At 41.4% G+C, this 20,150-nt stretch overlaps 1 protein-coding gene across 4 annotated transcripts in view; it reads left to right on the top strand.

The window, feature by feature from the left end:
* The window catches only part of KHDRBS2 (KH RNA binding domain containing, signal transduction associated 2), a 495,176-nt gene that overhangs the window by 216,399 nt on the left and 258,627 nt on the right, over positions 1–20,150 (top strand). For all 4 annotated transcript variants that reach the window (XM_056565801.1, XM_056565800.1, XM_056565799.1 and 1 more), the window contains one exon: positions 17,597–17,743. In XM_056565801.1, coding sequence (XP_056421776.1) covers positions 17,597–17,743 — 147 coding nt within the window. The remainder of the gene's footprint in view (positions 1–17,596; positions 17,744–20,150) is intronic.

Raw genomic sequence — 20,150 nt, 5'->3', positions numbered from 1 at the left:
CTTCCCACCTTGCTTACCCACCTTCCCAGCGTTCCTTGCCCCATGTACTGACATGTGGATCCACCATTTTAGATGCCCTTGAGCCAGGACCACAGTAAATGGAGTTTAATGAAGCGATTCCCATAATAGAATCGCGGCGATATTCGCATTCATTGCAAATCGAATAATTCATGAAATTCGTAACGAATTTGGGTTTGTCAGCTTAGATTTGCTCTCTAATCTTAGTAATAATACTGTTAGCTTTCAAGGAGCTGACTATTTATTATCTTATTATTACTTTATAACCTGACTGGTGTTAATAGATGTTTTGAAGTAAAAAATTTACAAAACTCCACATGATTGTTCCCCTAAGTCAGCATCCCACTTCAGCAAGTGTGGGAGTCAGAGTTTGGTTTTAGACACGAACAGGTAAAGCTCTGGGACCATTTTAAATGGGCACTGTTGGATCCTAAAACTTTTTTATGCTATGTTCTTACTGATGAAAATTTAAAGACTTTTGTTATATGGTTGTTTAAAAAATATTGAATATTTAATAAAGAAAATCGCTCCTGAAAATCCCACCACTAGGGGTCCCCATGCCAACTGGGACATTAACCAGTCCTGCAGCATAAGGCTTGTCCATAAATTATGGACAAGAGATGACTCATGGACAAGGCTGCATGAGCAGACACACCAATCACCTCCCACCACCACAAGGGAGGGACAAACCCCTTCCCCTGAGAGGATTTCTAACTTTGTGAGCTAATGAGAAGAGGTATTTTGTAATAAATATAGATAATAGAGGCATAACAATTATATGTCAGGATTAGGTACTGAGTAAAATATATATATATATTTTAGAGATATGGATAGAGAGAAATCCACAGAAGTAGACTGGCAAACCAGACACCTAAGGCTCTTTTTAGTCATTTGCAAATGGTGGGTATCTCTTCAAGACAATGACTAAAAATTGCAATTAAAAGTGTTCTTTTAGAAGGATGTTTTTTTTAAAGAATGTAACCTGTATTTAGAATCAAATAGGGAATCTTAGTGTTTTATTGTACGTTTCCTTCTCAGAAAAAAGTAGTCCAAATTGAGATTTGAACTAGTCGACTGATTTTAATCTCCTATTATGTAGACCTTTTTTATCATCCTAGCTCAGGTAGATAATCTTTATTACCAATTATAGGAGCTAAAGGTTTGAAACATACCTTTATTGAAATTTGCAACTAATCTATGTTGGAACCTTTTTCTCTTAGTTCGGTCATTATTATGCCATTGTTACTAAATGGAACTACTGCATTCACATCTCGTTTTGTACATACGGGTGCCGGATCCGGCTGGGGGAGGGGAAAACCGGGCGCTCCCGTACCCCAGCCGGATCAGCCCGTAAGTCCTTTTACTTTAATGAGCCGCCCGTAGCCGACCGGAGTCAAATGGTGACTCCAGTATGCTCAGTTTTGACCCGTATGCGGTTTCCTGACCGGACCTCAAACCGTAGTATACTACGGTTTTAGGTCCGGTCCAAAACCGCATATTGGTCAAAACTGACCTGACTGGAGTCACCGTTTGACTCCGGTCGGCTCATTAAAGTAAATGGAGTCACGGGCTGATACGGCTGGGGTACGGGAGCGCCCGGTTTGACCCTACCCCCGCCGGATCCGGCGCCCGTATGTACAAAACGAGATGTGAATGCAGCCTAAGTCTGGAACTTCTGACAGATTTGTCACATAACATTTCAGGTATTGTGTGTAATTTATAGAAATAAAATGTGTAGTTAGTCAGTGTGGTACAGTGAATGTATTGCATCTCATCGGTACTCATTGTGACATAAAATGAGCTGAACTTGATAGGGTTATTGATTTTCTTACAAGCTGCAAGGCATACTTCTTAAATGATTGTACAAACATGTGATACAAGACTTAACCACTTAACAACCCATCGCAAAAAGGCTCTGCCATAAAATATACAAAATTAGTTTGCTTTTAGTCGAAGATGTGATCGACTGGTTTCATTTTTACTTGCTAGGTATGCCAGATCAATAGATACAGATGTTTGTTATTCTATAGTTTATTAAACATTATTTACCAAAGTTGTTTCTCTCCACATTGGTGCCCATAAAAATAATATAGGATTTTACCGAGCAGTGAAATAATTAGAGACTAAATTTGAAAACAATTAGTAGATGATCACTCCTTCCTCTGAGTCGTCTCCTTCCTCCTTCCTACAAGACATTTCATTATTTTTCTGGTGTTATAAGTTTCTAAATATTCAGTTTGAATAGCTACTGAAAATACACTTGCTAGAGAAAGGTAAGATAAAAAAATGACATTGCTGAAAAAGAAAAGGACAGCTGCATTTAAACATAACATTAAATGTATGCCACAATTTCTGACAAAAAGGACATTTGTTGGTAATGTCGTTTACTTGTAATCTTGGTTTTATATGAATGCCGCAGTACAAACACCAAGATAAAAAAAAAAAACTACCATCTGGACCTAGAAGCATAAATGGATTGTCTCATCTCCAACCAAAAAATGTCTGAAGATCTATGGTGGGAGAAAAAAATGTATACATCTGCCGAATGCCTTGACAGATGCCTTTAATAATACACCTTAGCCATCCATCACCCATAGGCTCACAAGTTAAAAAAATATATACTTTTAATGCATATAGTTATTTACTGGATGGAAAAAAAATCATTGACTTGCTTTTAGGACAAGTGTACAAGAGTAAATGAAAAGGATCCTGTCCTATTTCTGGTACTCCACTCCCTGCTCATCTCAGAAGTATACTGTTCCAAGACAGGAGGGGCTGAATGCTTGTTCCGATCCTTGCATGCGAGCAAAACCAACATGTCCCTAAAACATCGGTAATGTTATGTAGCAATTGGATATCTCATGTGGATGTGGTTACACCTGCATGCAATGATCAGGATAAGCACCCATCCTCTCTCATCTCAGAATAGTATACTACTGAGATAACCATGGAGCGGAAGTGGAGTGTCAGCAAGCAGAACACGTAGGACCTTTTCTGCTTCTTGGGCAACCCCTTTGAAGAGAGCAAATGCATTTCTAATATCTCGTAGACTTCCTTCCAAAGCTTTGGCTATCGCTTGAAAAATGTATTACAGAAATCTTACTTTTGTGTTGATTCACCACATATTGGACCAATTTCTTCATGTATTAGCTTTATTTTGCACAAAGAACAGATGCCTTTAACAAATGCTCAATTATGGCAAAATTTGCTCCAAAAAATACTGTCTTACTTGCTGTGTGTGTGTCAGTTTTTTTCTTCATCCAACAAAAGGAGTGTGGTATCTGCAAAATGAGCATGACTTCTGTAAAGGGGAATGCCTTAAGCTGCAACACTGACATGATTTGCCAGATTTCTGGTATGAAATTGTGCCAAGGTTTAAGCCAATTAATAGTCAAAAGAGTCAAAAGATGAGCCAGAATTAACAAACAGCTTGAGTCTCTGTGATAAATCTGGCACATTCTTAGACTTTCTAAGAATTGGATAGTTTTAGTAAATCTGGGCCTTTGTAGTTGTTTTATTCAAATTGTGGAGAGTAATCATCTTTTCTACACCCAAGTCTTTATTAACCACTAGATGACATTGAGCTGCGTAGTGTCGGCTATCAGTAGTGATAAAGATGGGCAGTAGTTATTCTGCCACTGCCCATCATCAACACTTTAGATGCCATGATCAATGCCAATCATGGCACCTAAAGGTATAAATGAAACATGCCAGTTAGCTCAAGGAGCTCATCGGGCCTCCTCAACATGATCCCAGAGGTCCAATGAGATAAAATGGTGGTGGAGGGTCCCCTTACCTACCTTCAGCCACTGGATCGACACTCCAAAGATGCATCCTGGCTCAGCCATGCTGTATTAGTAAAGCACCAGTCACACTGTATAATGCTTTGTAATAGGCATAGCATTATACCGTGAATGCAGTCTCATCACCCTTCTTTTACCATTTTACAAAAAATTTAACTGTCCTAACAATTTAAAAATAATGTTTATGATCCCGTATCAGGCTTGAGAGAGGGAGTTCATTCTCCTGAAATATCGCCCTGTCTATGGTCGGCAGTCGGACCTGCTGAGTAGCTCGACTTTCAGCCTGCAGGAGATGCAATGAATCACGGCCAGGAACAGGAGACCTCTGAGATGCTGGTGAAATCCTATGAGTGCTGGATTGAGTTTTGCTACTTCCTCACTACCCTTTGTTATATCCATTTATACCTGTTTGTATAACAGTTGAAGAATGTGTGGATAAAGATAATGGATATATGCAATCCCCATTTGTAGTGCATTCATTCATTATGGATTTCGTTAAAATTATAGGTGCCACAAAGTACAATTGGCCACGCAAAAAACAAGCCCTCATATAGGATGTAAGATGGAAAAATAAAAGAGGTAGGCCTGTTAATATGCAAGGAGGAAAACACCAAAAATAAAATTGCATGTTTCCTCAAAGCAAAAATGGACCCTTTTTGTGATTTCATGGTTCCCCCAGGATCAGCTTTCCTCCTATGTCTGAATGACTGTTGGCTCGAGCCTTTCTTAGGATCCTGTTCGGCTCGAGACAACAGCTGATCACAGGGGACATGACTTCTTCTTGGCTACCCTGACAAGCCAGCCACCTGATGACGTGTTTAAACCAGCTGTCGGTGCCGCTATGCCTAGGTTCATTGTGTCCCTGGGTGTCAGCAGACTGCTGAGATCAATTTACAGTCTATTCAGTAGTAGCATCATCTTTGTCTAAGCTGAAGCATGAGCTGGGACAAAGTTGGGTGGGACTATTACTCCTGTCCTATCAAAAATATGTCTGAAAACAGAGAGATGGGAGTTACAGGTAGCCTGCAGTAATAGGATTGAGAGATCCAGCACTCAGGAGGAAGATGAGTCATGCAGAGTTAGGGCATGCCCCCTTCAGAGCACAGAATGACAAACCAAGAGAGCAGCAGATAGAAGGTATGTGTGAGAGAAGTATATGTTCCTATGGTGTTGGGCTGTATGTCCCTGTCACAATCCTAAAACAAGACAACATGTAGGACACAAAGTTTAAGATACAAAATTAGTGAAGATTTGCAATATAGACAATCTATAAAAAGGCATACAAAGGTCAATTTAAAAGCAGATGGTGGGAAACTGGTAAAAAGGTAAGTCCTATAGGTTCATACAAAAATAATTAGGGAGGTTAAAAAAACAAGCATCTGTTTAGAAATTAAATAAAAGCAGAAATAATTGTAACACTAAATATGCCAAGCAATACACTTGAAACATACAGAAGGAACATACACTGCTAAAAAAAATTAAGAGAACACTAAGATAACACATCCTAGATCTGAATGGAGGAACAAAATACTTTTGTCTTTACATAGTTGAATGGGCTGACAACAAAATCACACAAAGGTATCAATGGAAATCTAATTTATCAACCCATGGAGGTTTGGATATGGAGTCACACTCAAAATCAAAGTGGAAAATCATACTACAGGTTGATCCAACTTTGAAGTAATGTCCTTAAAACAAGTCAAAATGAGGCTCAGTAGAGTGTGTGGCCTCCACTTGCCCGTATGACCTCCCTACAATGCCTGTGCATGCTCCTGATGAGGTTGTGGATGGTCTGAGGGATGTCCTCCCAGACCTGGACTAAAGCATCCCCCAACTCCTGGACAGTCTGTGGTGCAATGTGGCGTTGGTGGTTTGAGCAAGACATGATGTCCCAAATGTGCTCAATCGGATTCAGGTCTGGGGAATGGGTGGGCCACTCCATAGCATCAATGCCTTCCTCTTGCAGGAACTGCTGACACACTCCAGCCACATGAGGTCTAGCATTGTCTTGCATTAGGAGGAACCCAAGGCCAACAGCACCAGCATATGGTCTCACAAGGGGTCTGAGGATCTCATCTTGGTATCTAATGGCAGTCAGACTACCTCTGGCAAGCACATGGAGGGCTGTGCGGTCCCCCAAAGCAATACCACCCCACACCATTACTGACCCACCGTCAAACGGTCATGCTGGAGGATGTTGCAGACAGCAGAACTTTCTCCATGGCGTCTCCATACTCTGTCACGTCTGTCACATGTGCTCAGTGTGAACCTGCTTTCATCTGTGAAGAGCACAGGGCACCAGTGGCGAATTTTCCAATCTTGGTGTTCTTTGGCAAGTGCCAAACGTCCTGCACAGTGTTGGGCTGTAAGCACAACCCCAACCTGTGGACTTCAGGCCCTCCTGCCACCCTCATGCAGTCTGTTTCTGACCGTTTGAGTGGGCACATGCACATTTGTGGCCTGCTGGAGGTAATTTTGCAGGGCTCTGGCAGTGCTCCTCCTATTCCTCCTTGCACAAATGTACTGGCCTGTCTCCTGGTAGTGCCTCCATGCTCTGGACACTATGCTGACAGACACAGCAAACCTTCTTGCCACAGCTCGCATTGATGTGCCATCCTGGATGAGCTGCACTACCTGAGCCACTTGTGTGGGTTGTAGACTCCCTCTCATGCTACCACTAGAGTGAAAGCATCGCCAGCATTCAAAAGTGACCAAAACATCAGCCAGGAAGCATATGACCTGAGAAGTGGTCTGTGGTCACCACCTGCAGAACCACTCCTTTATTGGGGGTGTCTTGCTAATTGCCTATAATTTCCACCTGTTGTCTGCTCCATTTACCACACAACAGCATGTGAAATTGATTGTCAATCAGTGTTGCTTCCTGAGTGAACAGTGTGATTTTACAGAAGTGTGATTGACTTGGAGTTACATTGTGTTAAGTGTTCCCTTTATTTTTATTTTTTTTGAGCAGTGTACAACGAAATGTAATAAGTAGACAAAAAATATCACTCAGTACTTGCAACCAAAATACACAGTACAAAAAATATTATGAATTCAGACCCAGATGTATTGTCACTAAATAAACCCGAGTTTACTTTTTCACATATACTGTATATAATTGGTGTATGACTAGACAGTGGCAAAAAGGTATGCTGACATATACCATGGCGTACCCGCCTTGAGTCCATTCACTTTATTGAACCAAATGTAGCCTTCTAGTGAGCCTTTGGTATATTTCTTGAATTCATATTTTTTTTTGTGTGGCTCAAAGGTGAGGAAGTTCTGCAAGAATAAATCAATAAAGCAAAAAGCGGATATTTGTTATATAGTCTGAATACAGTAGTAAACTGTGTTTGATCTAGCAAAGAGAAAAAGGCCCGTGATGGGTACACCCTGGTTTTTGTCAGAATACCTTCTTGCTAGTATTCCATACATGTACATGAGTATATATATATATATATATATATATATATATATATATAAATATATATATATATATATATATATATATAAATATATATATATATATATACATACATATATATATATATATATATATATATATACATATATATGTATATATATATGTATATATATATATATATATATACACATATAGTACTGGCGTAGCACAGCCAAAATGTGATGTGAATCCTGTAAAATCATTATCATGCTGATGTCTGAGCAGAAGAAACAAAACTTGATTTGTTTACTACATCTTGACTTACTTCTTTTCCTTTGTAATGTATACCTCTATAGATTTTTAGCATTGTTAGATAAATATAATTTTTGATAATTCAGGTATACAGACAGAAAATGTAGTTTGAATCAATGCTTAATGGTTTGAAACTTCTTATAATGTATTAAACAACATTTCTTAAGAACTGAGTGAAGCCATATGGAAGCCATATTAAAAGCCCCTTGGCAGGCCTGGAATTCGGATAGGGAGACCTTTTGCAAGTGGTCAGAAATGTCACCAGTTGTCAAACAATGCAGTTATCTGCATGGACAGTACTGCCCGTTCAGGAATGACAACCATTTGCCTGCTAATGCCAATTCCATCCTAAAGCTCAGCTTGGTCTTTACTATTGCTATTAACAGTATTTACTTATTTCACTGTGAAAACAACGATAAGCTTTTAATGTTCTTCTTGGTTTTCCATCATAAATTCCATAGCTTGCTATTGACAACCCAGTAAAATGTTTAAATGGTTTTCCATTACTGTGGTTCATTAAAATACCTTGCTTATATTATTGCTTTGACGTTTCTACTGACATATGCTTTCTGTAGTGTAAAATCTTAATGAAGTCACAAGGATAGACCCACAGGGAAACCTCAGGAGACCAGAAGATCTTCGGGAGCCTCAGAGAATCGATGGACGTCACAAAATAGCACCTTAGACTGTAAAGAACAATCCTATGTCTATACTCGAAAGATCGGACAAGGGTAAAATAGAACAATATAGATTTATTTGGTTAGTCAACGTGTTTTGAGGGCTATGCCCTTTTCATTATCTTCACGGAGGCTCCTGAGGATCTTCTGGTCTCCTGAGGTTTCTTCATGGGTCTATCCTGGTAGACAAGGATAGACATCCTAAAACTGACATTCTCTACCACCTAGATAACGGCACTTAGAGCACCTTTTTTTGTGTTCTCTTTTTGTGTTTTTTCATATGTAAACATCCTAATAAGGAAAGTGTCATAAATGCGAGTAAAAAGAGAGTAAAGAAATGGCAGAATTTTATTTATGGCAGAATTTTATTTATGGACATTTGTTTTTTTCTTTTTTTAGCTTAGTACGGAAAAAAACGTCTGTAATTTCTTTTGGGTCCATTTCCCCCCATAATTGGCTGACAAACAAGCCATGAATAAAATATGGCTGTTTTTTTTATTGTTTTTTTTTATTAACAGTGTGATCATATCCTGAAGCTTTTTTGTGTACTTGTAAGTGGGTTTCTAATGTCTCTTGAGTCACATGAGTCATTTTCAAAATGTTTATAGATATGGCATAGGTAAAAAAAAAAACTGTAATTTCTGGCATTGAGGTTTTACAATGATAATGTTATCTCTTACAAGCTGTATCTATAAAAAAAAAGCTTAAAGCTTTTTATTCACATGTAGCAGATTTTTTACAGAAATTTTTGCAACAATATCATTCATGTGAATGGTAATTGAGGAATGGAACTGTGTTTAAGTCACAGTGATTTCTGAAGCAGACATGCCACATGGGAATATATTTTATTATTTACACATTTCTAATCTCTAATTAGTCATTGTATACATTATCTCCCATATTCACACCTTCAGACGGTCCACACCAAACACAATCAATTAGCCACCAAAAGTTGATTCAATTCCAGTACTGTAGTAGCGAGAGCCTACAATCATGAAACCTTCTTTCCTCTAAACATTTTGGATGCCCTCGTTTCATGGTTACCAGTCTAGTTACAAAAAAATCACTAGAAAGATCTCTGTACTGTCCATTCATATATTTGTACATTGTGATCAATTATTCCCTTAGACGTCTTTACTTCAAACTAAAACACCGCTTGCTTGATAACCTGTAACAGTCCTGTAATCCAGTCATACCATTTATTTTCTTCACCCTCTCCAGTTTAGCCATGTCCTTCTTATATACAGGTGCCTAAAGTTGGACACAATACTCCATATGTGGTCTGAAAACTATGTCCTTGTCATGAGCCTCTATGACTCTCTTGATACATCCCATAACTTTATTAGCTTTGGCAGCAGCTGCCTGGCTCACTAAAGTAGAGTTTACGATCCACCAGTAACTCCAAGTCCTTTTTGGTGGATGTTTTTCCTAATGTTGAATTATTTAGCACATAATTGTTGTTTTCACGGCCCAAGTGCATAACCTTACATCTATTCACATTAAACTTCATTTGCCAAGTCTGCTTTCCCAGATCCCTCTGTAATATTATGTTATCCTACTCGGTGGTTATCACCTTTAAAAAGTCCAGATATACAACATCCACAGCTTCACCTGGACCCAATCTATTACTGACCTCCTCATAGAAGCTGATCAGATTAGTCTGACAGGAACGATCCCGCATAAACCCATGATGGTGCTGTGTAGTGAGGTTGTTATTAAAATATTCCAGAATAGAATCTCTCAGAAAACCTTACAAAAATCTTACTCACAACAGATGTTAAACTTACAGACCTAAAGTTTCCAGGATCCCATTTTGACCCCTTTTTGAATATTGGTACTACATTTGCTAAGCGCCGGAATCTTTAAATACAAGGAATAAGGGTCTGTCTAGTCTAGCATTGTACTTAATTCTTGAAAAAACTATGGGATGGATCCTTGCCTCGGTGAATTGTGTGTTTTAATGTTAATAAGGTGGCACTGCACTTCTTGTTGGGTTAAACAGGTGAGATTTTCTAGAGAATTCACAATATCCCTACTTTTCTCATATGACATTGATTTTCCTGTGTAAATACAGTGAAGAGAAGAAGGCATTTACTAGATCTGCCTTATCCTCCTCCACCATTACACCCAGATTATTTCTTAAAGGGGTACTCTGCCCATGGACATCTTAGCTTTGGATAGGGTGTAAGATGTCTGATCACAGGGGGGTCTGGCCACTGGTACCCCCCCCCCACGATCATCAGGACAGCGTTACAATGTTTGTCACTGGAAGTATAACACTCACGTTTCAGAAGACAGGAACCCCAGTGGATCCGCTGGACCTGTGTGGCTTATGACTCGGACTGTACCAGGGAGCAGAGTCTAAGATGCTGCTGGTTTTCACCAGAGCCTGCCACAAAGCAGGATGGACTTGCTGTGGCAGGTGGCACCGAGTTCCCTACCCCTGGTACGACTTGACCACACAGGAGGCTGAGGAGATGTGAGGCACAGGAGGGATAAGATAGTTCCTAGTCAGGATAGCAGAAGGTCAGGGCAGATGGCACAGTAGCGTAGTCAGGAATGGAGCAAATGGTCAGTAGGCAGGCAGCAAGGAGCAAGGTCAGGTCACGGAGCAAAGGATCTGATACAGGGCAAGGCAATAACAGGAATGCTTTCTCTGAGGCTCATGACAACAAAGATCCAGCAGGGAAGTGAGGAGGGTGGAGGAATTTATCAATGAGCCATAGGCGAATCACACTTATAAGCAGAGTGGCCCAGCTCCAGTGCGTGCGTGCCCTAGGGGACATGGACACGCGCGCTGCAGCAGAGAGGCAGAGGCGGGGACAGGAAAAGCACCAGGTGAGTGACAAACTGGGGCTTGCATGCGGGCACGTCCTGCGATGCGAGTCCCAGCCCCGCCGGCAGTAGCAGGTAACGGACCATGCGCTCACGGCCAGCGTGTGTGGCCAGAGCGCATAATGTAACAGTACCCCCCCCTTGGTCTCCCCCTCTTTTTACGAGTAAGAAAACTCCTGAGAAGGTCACTGTCCAGGATATTCTCCTCAGGACCGTAACCCTCCCAGTCGACCAAAATTTTTTTTTACCTCTCACAGTTTTTGTAGCATGAATCTCTTTAACCTTGAAGATGTCAGAAGTGCCGGAGACAGGTGTTGGGACAAGATTCTTCTGAGAAAACCGGTTTATGACAAGAGGCTTGAAGAGAGAGACGTGGAATGAATTGGTAATACATAACGTAGCAGGTAGACAGAGTTTGTAGGAGACAGGGTTGATTTTTTGTAGAATCCAGAAGGGACCAAGGTAGCGAGGACCGAGCTTGGAACAGGGGATCTTTAAGCGGATGTACTTGGATGAAAGCCACACCAAGTCACCAGGAGAGAAGGATGGAGGAGGTCTTCTACTTTTATCAGCTTGCGCATTCATGCGTGAAGAAACCTGGGATAACGACTGTTGGGTCTGTTGCCAGATGGTAGAGTAGTCACGGACCAGCTCTTCAACAGCAGGCACACCAGAAGAAACCGGGAGAGGAAGAGGAGGATGGAGATAGAGTCCGTAGACAACAAAAAAGGGGGACGACCTTGTGGACTCGGAATGCTTATGATTAAATGAGAATTCAACCCAGGGGAGAAGGTCGACCTCATCGTTTTGGCGAGCTGAAGCAAAATGCTAAGATAAGTCTCTAGGATTTCATTAACCCTCTCCACCTGACCATTGGACTGAGGGGGATAGGCCGAGGAGAAGTCCAGATTGATGTCCAAATAATTACAAAGGGCGCTCCAGAACTTAGAGGCAATCTGCACAACTCGATCCGAAAAGATATGCTGAGGAAGAGCATGTAAACGAAAGACATGCAACAAGAGGTACTTTGCATGCTGCGGGGCAGAAGGAAGACCTGGTAGAGAAATGAAATGAGCCATCTTGGAAAACTGATCTACAATGACCCAGATGACAGTGTTATTATGAGATGGTGGCAAATCAGTGATGAAATCCATGGCGATATGGGACCAGGGAGTCTCCAGAATGGGTAAAGGCTGTCAGAGTCCAGCAGGTCTCTGTCGAGGAGTTTTGTCACGGGCACAAGTTTCACAGGAATTAATAAAATCTGAAGAATCACGTTCAAGATGGGGCCACCAGTAGTGTCGGGAGATAAGAAGTAGAGTCTTGCATAATCCAGGATGTCCTGCTGTCAAGGAAGAATGACCCCCTTTCTGGACCTTGCATCTCATTATGGCGGGCACGAAGGGTTTTCCCGGAGGAACTTGCTGAATCTCGGCAGGAGCAGCAGGAATCAAATGGTCAGGAGGAATAATATGCCTAGGCGTGGAGTCCAAACCAATGACGTCAGAGGACCTGGAGAGAGCATCAGCCCTGATGTTCTTGTCTGCTGGACTGAAGTGAATGAAGAAGTTGAACCTAAAAAAGAACAGTGACCACCTTTCCTGCTGGGGGTTCAAACGCTGAGCAGACTGAAGGTATAGAAGATTTTTATGGTCGGAGTAGATGCTGACCGGATGAGAAGAACTTTCCAATAAATGTCGCCATTCCTCCAAAGCTAGCTTGATAGTGAGGAGTTCACAATCTCCAATGGAGTAATTCCTCTCAGCAGGAGAGAAGGTCTTGGAGAAGAACCCACAAGTAACAGTCTTGCCCTTGGCGTTTTTCTGAATAATAATGGCATCCGCTCCAATAGATGAGGCATCAACCTCCAACGCAAAGGGCCTCTCTGGATCAAATCTTGTAAGCACGGGAGAAAGGGCAAAGGCAGACATTAAACGGGAGAAGGCCTCTTCAGTCTCTTTAGGCCAAGACTTAGGATTAGATGCCTTCTTAGTGAGAGCCACATTGGAGCAACCAAGGATGAAAAATGTGGGATAAATTGATGATAATAGTTTGCAAATCCCAGAAAGTGTTGAATAGCACGTAGGCTCGAAGGACGAGGCCAATCCAATACTGCAGACAATTAATCTGGATCCATCTGCAGGCCCTGATGAGAGACAATGGAAGAAGAAACGGAAAACTAGTTTTCTCGAACAGGCATTTCTCCAGTTTGGCGTAGAGATGATTCTTCCATAGTCGCTGAAGAACCAGACAAACATGAGTATGATGCTCCTCTAAGTCGGAAGAGAAGATCAGGATGTCATCTAGGTATACGACAACACAGGTGTAGAGAAGATCATGGAAGATATAATTGATAAACTCTTGAAAAACAAATGGAGCATTGCAGAGACCAAAAGGCATTGCGAGATACTCAAAATGTCCGTCATGAGTATTAAGGGCAGTTTTCCATTTATTTCCCTTGCAGATACGAATGAGGTTATATGCTCCACATAAGTCCAACTTGGAGAAAACCTTGGCACCACGTACACGGTCAAAAAGTTCTGAAATAAGAGGTAAAGGGTAACGGTTCTTGACCCTGATTTTTTTAGTCCCCTGTAGTCAATGTATGGACAGAGTGAGCCATCCTTCTTTCCAACAAAGAAGAAATCAGCTCCAGCAGGAGAAGAGGACTTACGATTAAATCCCTTTTGGAGATTCTCCTGGATATACTCAGCCATGGCTTTAGTCTCAGGAACCGATAGAGGGTATATTCTTCCACGAGGAGGAGTGGTAACAGGCAGAAGATCAATAAGGCAGTCGTAAGGACGATGCTTAGGCAGAGCCTGTTTCTTGCAGAAAACGTCAGAGAAATCTTGGTAAGGTTGTGGCAGGCCAGGTAAAGGAGGAGGACAAGAAACAATTTCAGACTGAACTGATTGGAGGCAAAGATTTTGACAGGATTGTCCCCAACGAATAATCTCTCCAGTTCTCCAATCCAGTTGCGGAGAAAGGCGTTGCAACCAAGGAAGGCCAAGAAGATTCTCTGAATTACAGTGTGGCAGAACATAGAATTCAATCTTTTCTTTGTGCAATACTTCCACTTGCATTACAAGGGATTCAGTATGGAAGTGAACTATACAGTCCAGATTTTGTCCATTAACAGAGGAGAGGAACAAGTGCTTGTCAAGCCGAGTAAGGGGAAGATGATACTTGTGGACCCAAGAAGCATCAATGAAGTCACCTGCTGTTCCAAAATCCAAAAATGCTGTAGCGCTGAAGGAAGACTTGGCTGAAGCGAAGACTTGTACAGAAATAGTTAAGCATGGAGAGGTAGTATTCACAGCCAGGAATCACAGCCAGGAACGCCTCTCCCACAAACCAAAGGTATGAGCATTTCCTGGATGCTGTGGGTAAGCTGTACAGTCCTTGAGGAAGTGCTAAGGGCTAGCACAATACAAGCACAAATTCTCGTAACCTCTCCTGTTGCGTTAGACGAGAACGATCCACTTGCATAGTCTCTTCGGCAAGAGGTGCAGGAAACAAGAGGTGGACGTTGAAACCCGGGTACTAGATGAGGATATCTCCTTGTTGGGGCAGGTTCCCTCTCTAAGTGCAGTTCCTCCTGTCTCTCAGCAAAACGCACATCAATGCGAGTGGCCAAGTGGATAAGTTCAGTCAAAGAAGATGGAGGATCACATACTGCAAGGGCATTTTTAATCCTGCTTGACAGTCATTTTTTAAATGTGGCATACAAGGCCTCATCATTCCATGCAAGTTCAGAAGCAAGAGTGCAGAATTGAACCAAGTAGTCACCAACGTAAGAATTCCCTTGACAGAGGTTCAGCAAAGCCGTCTCAGCAGAAGAGGCATGTGCGGGTTCCTCAAAGACACTGCGAAACTCTGCCAAGAAGGCCGAAAAATTGGAGAATACCGGATCACCACGGTCCCAAAGGGGTGTAGCCCAAGCCAAGGCTTTTTCTGGACAGTAGACTAATGACAAACGCCACCTTAGCACGTTCCGCAGGAAACTGTTCAGACATGAGCTCCAAGTGCATGGAGCACTGTGTAATGAAGCCTCTGCATGACTTGGAATCCCCATCATACTTGGAAGGTAACGGCAGAAATAGCTAGGAGCCAGAAGACACTGTAGGAATCGGTGGTGGGAGTGGGCCAGGTTGCGGTACCTGCTACTGTTGTAAGGCCAAAAGCTTTTGCATCATTGCAGAAAGTTGAGAAAGTTGCTGCACCTGTCAGGCCAACTGCTGCCACTATGACGTACCACAATGGAGGGAAGATCCGCTACTTCAGGCAGATTTTACTGTAACACTCATGTTTCAGAAGACAGGAACCCCGGTGGATGTTGATCCGCTGCACCTGTGTGGCAAATGACTCGGACCATACCAGGGAGCGGAGTCTAAGGTGCCGCTGGTGTTCACCAGAGCCCGCTGCAAAGCGGGATGGACTTGCTGCGGCAGGTGTCACCTAGGTCGCTACTTCTGGCACGGCTCGACCACACAGGGGCTGAGGAGATATGAGGCACAGGAGTGATAAGACAGCTCATAGTCAGGATAGCAGAAAGTCAGGGCAGGTGGCACAATAGCGTAGTCAGGAATGTAGCAAATGGTCAGTAAGCAGGCGGCAAGGAGCAAGGTCAGGTCACGGGGCAAAGGATCTGATACATGGCAAGGCAATAACAGGAAGGCTTTCTCTCAGGCTCAAGGCAACAAAGATCCGGCTGGGAAGTGAGGAGGGTGGAGGAATTTATCAGGTTAGTTACGCTAATGAGCACAGTGGCCCTTTAAATCTTAAAGCTCCGGCACGCGCACACCCTAGGGGACATGCACGCTGGAGCAGAGAGGCAGAAGCAGGGGCAAGAGAAGCACAAGGTGAGTGATGGACTGGGGCTCGCATGCAGGCGCATCCTGAGATGCAAGTCCCAGCCCCGCCAGCAGCAGGTAATGGACCATGCGCTCACGGCCAGCTTGTGCGTCCAGAGCGCATAACATAACAGGAAGCTTGAAGCTTTCGTGCTTGTTATATAGCCATCACGCCTCCTCCCATAGACATGAATGGAAGGGGCGTGACGGCTGTGCTGGCCCACCTTTCGGCACAGAGCAGAGTTCGCTCTGTGCACCAGATGACTGGAGTGCCATGTGATCAGACATCTTATCCAAAGGATAGGGAATAATATGCAGCACTCATAACACCATATATTACCTAAATCATACACATTATACAAATTAAGCTACCATACAGTAGACCAAATAATACTATTATTTAGATCTGCATATTTCTACAATTCAATTCAAAACAATGCCATTATACAGCACTAAATAATATTAATATACTGTAATTCTGGTCATATACATAGTTTGCTGCCTCCTAATTTAGTCCTACATTAATAGAGAACAAATACAGTGTTGCATGTAAGTCTGTTCCTTTTTAATGGTTTTCCCTGGTTCTAGTGGCACCATGATCACCCAAATTCTAGTTGTATATGAGCTTGAATGTATTTTCTACATATAGATTTATTTATTGACTTTTCTCGTTCCCACAATCTTTATCATCATTCCATCATTTTGTCACATATTGGTCTGCGGTAGTAAGGGAGAATTATACTGTTAGGGAGGATTTTAACGACAGAAAACAGTGCCATGTTTGTTGCTGCCATGGGGTTCAAGTTTATATTGGACATTATTTATAACACATGTACTTGTCAGCCTTTTTCTATATACTGCATGAATGTAGCATTGCCAATCTGCTCAGTAACTGAGCTCAGACACCTTAGGGATGATAGTCTTCCCACTGCCAAGAGAAGAGGATTAGAAGAAGGCGGTGAAATGATACAATGGCTTCTCATAATTCTATAATTATATAATCATGCTATCTGGGTCTTATACAAATGTTTTATAATGCGTATAGAGTTTATATAGAAGGTCATTACTTACAGAAATCATAAGTGGTTAGGTGGAAGGCTCAAGTATAGATTTTGCACTGTTGTGGTTACATCATGCAATGTGAACGGATTTGACATGGGAAAACTCCCAGTAGATGTGCCAAACGTAGCCATAGACCCTGACAGAACAATGGGTCACTGCAAGTAAATGTATTCTGCTTGTATACCCTGCGTTGTGACCCATGGCCGACACATGCCACTGTATTTCTATACAGTGGTACATATTGAAGATATTATGGAATACTATTGGTATGCACATTTGACAAAGAGAAATATGGTGAAGTGAATAGAGCCTAAGGGACGCTATTGACCTAGAAGATAACTACTATGGGGATTCTGCTCCTACAAAAGATTCTATTATAAAAATCCTGACACATTTGTAGGTCTAATGATATATTTCTTCTTTACAAATGTACTTCAGAGAACATTGACACTGACAGTCTTATTTGATGGTTACATTTGTATTAAGAAGCTTGGTTTTCTTTAAGCACTTATTACTTTGAGGTTTTCTGTTCACTGCCCACAATGTTCTATTCTCAACTGGTTCTTTTATGTCTATGCCCTTTTGTTGTAAATCAATAAAAATAAAAGATCTCATTTATTTAAATGCCAGGAAGAAGAATTAAGGAAGAGTGGAGAGGCAAAATATGCACACTTGAGTGATGAACTCCACGTATTAATTGAAGTATTTGCTCCACCGGGAGAAGCCTATTCACGAATGAGTCATGCTCTGGAAGAGATTAAAAAATTTCTTGTTCCGGTAAGTGTCAGCTATTTGTCAGGTTGAAAATTTTAGAAATTCATATCCCAATAACTTATCTGTGGCAGCACAGTTATAAAACTCATTTTACATTTTTATTACATGGAAGACATGCAAGACCTTTCCTGCAGTGGGATAAGTAGGAATCTTTAGAAATAGTGACAACATTGAAGAAGTGACATTGTGCTACAATTTAAAGTAGTGAGTGCACAGCCTGTATAACCGTTTAAGGTTGTGTCCCCTAAAAATAACTTAACATACAGCTATTAATATCTAAACTTTGGCAACGATAGTGAGTACACCAAATGTCCAAATTGGGCCAAAGTGTCAATATCTTTTGTGGCTACCATTATTTTCCAGCACTGCCTTAAGCCTCTTGGACATTGAATTCACCAGAGCATCACAGGTTGTCACTGGAGACCTTTTTTTTTACTTCTCCATGATGACATCTTGGAGCTGGTGAATATTAGAGACCTTGCACTCCCCACCTTCTATTTAAGGATGCCTTAGATATGTTCTTTAGCAAGCCAGTGGTCATCTTGGAGTTGTATTTGGGGTCATTATTAGTGTTGCTCGCGAATATTCGCAATGCAAATTTTATTCGCAAATATCACATATTCGCGAATTTGCGAATATTCGCGAATATAGCACTATATATTCGTAATTACGAATATTCATTATTTTTTTTTTTTTCCCAATACACATCATAGTGATCACCCCTCTCTGCTTCCAGCTTGTGTGGTGTAATGAAGGCTCTAATACTACTGTGTGAGACTGGCGTGCGAATTTTCACATATTCAAAAATTACAATATGCAAATGTTCGCATATACGAATTTTCGCTTATGCTAATTTTTGTATGTGCTAATTTTCGCATATGTCAAATTTCGCATACGCAAATTTTCGCATATGCGAAAATAAAACGAGAATATTACGAATATCCGCGAATTAGAATATGGCCTATGCCGCTCAACACTAGTCATTATCATGTTGGAATACTGCCTTGTGGCCAAGTCTCCAAAGGAAGCAGATCATGCTCTACCTCAGTATGTCACAGTACATGTTGGCAATCATGGTTCCCTCAATGAACTGTAGCTCCCCAATGCCAGCAGCACCCATGCAGCCCCAGACTATAACATTCCCAACACCATGTTTGACTGTAGGCAGGACACACTTGTCTTTGTTCTCCTCACCTTGCTGTCGCCACACACACTTGGCAACATCTGAGCCAAATAAGTTTATCTTGGCCTTGTCGGACCACAGGACATGGTTCCAGTAATTCATGTCCATAGTCTGCGTGTCTTTACCAACCTGTTTGTATGATTTTGTGTACTTCATCTTTAGAATAGGCTTCCTTCTGGGACAACAGCCATGCAGACCAATTTGATTTGCAGAGTACAACATATGGTAAAAAAAAAATGGAAAATATCTAATTGAGCCCAAATTGAACATTTCCACTTTGGGGTTTCTTCACTTTTATTTGGCAAGATTTAGACCTTAATGGATGTGTGTTGAGTTATTTTGTGGGGACTCAACATTAACACTGTTATACAGGCTGTGCACTCACTACTTAACATTGTAGCAGAGTGCCATTTCTTCAGTGTTGTCACATGAAAAGATTTTATAAAATATTTACAAATATGTGAGGGTTGTACACACTTATGTGAGATACTGTATACATATATATAACTTCCTGTTCCTAATATAGCATCAACATGTTCACTAGAGCTAGTTTTTTAGTCACTTACAAAATTACAATTATGTGTGTTGGTTCCATAACTTCCTATGTAGAACCTACTATTATCTTATCGAGCAAAGGCATATATTCTTTTTGCAAGCATTACATATACCTTTCACACAGCACGCTCCATTGTGGTGGGATGGCTTAATGGACCTCTTAAAAGTTAGTGGAAGCAGGGATGCAATTACAGAGCCTTCAGAGGGTATGGTTGCACCCTGACCCAGAAACCTGAGTGGGCCATAAAGTCTCTGCCATGCATATGGAGAGACCAGTACAACAATGAAGCATTATGGTTGAGGTTATGTGTTGTATTACAACTTGGCTCCTTTTGCTTAAAAAAAAAAAACTGAGCTGAAGTACCTCACACAACCTGAGGACAGGTGTGGTACTATTTGCTTTTTTTTTTTTTACTCAACATACTGGATAACTCCTTTAAGAATTCCTGTTGCAATAATGCTGTGTGAACATAGCCTAAGGTCCAATGAGCACATAAATGACACATTTCATGCCTATGTTTCCTGAGTTAGAGGAATGGAGTAAACTGCTGAGCCAAGACACAATAATATAAGAATCTGCAGAGCTTCGATCCCTGATTTTTATCAATGTCCCTAAAGAGATATTGAATTATTTGTCATACTGTCAGTTCCACATAGGGGTAATTGACTATT

The sequence above is a fragment of the Hyla sarda genome, chromosome 3, assembly GCF_029499605.1.
Source record: "Hyla sarda isolate aHylSar1 chromosome 3, aHylSar1.hap1, whole genome shotgun sequence".
Taxonomy (NCBI): Eukaryota; Metazoa; Chordata; class Amphibia; order Anura; family Hylidae; genus Hyla; species Hyla sarda.
This window is presented reverse-complemented; position numbering and strand designations above follow the sequence as displayed.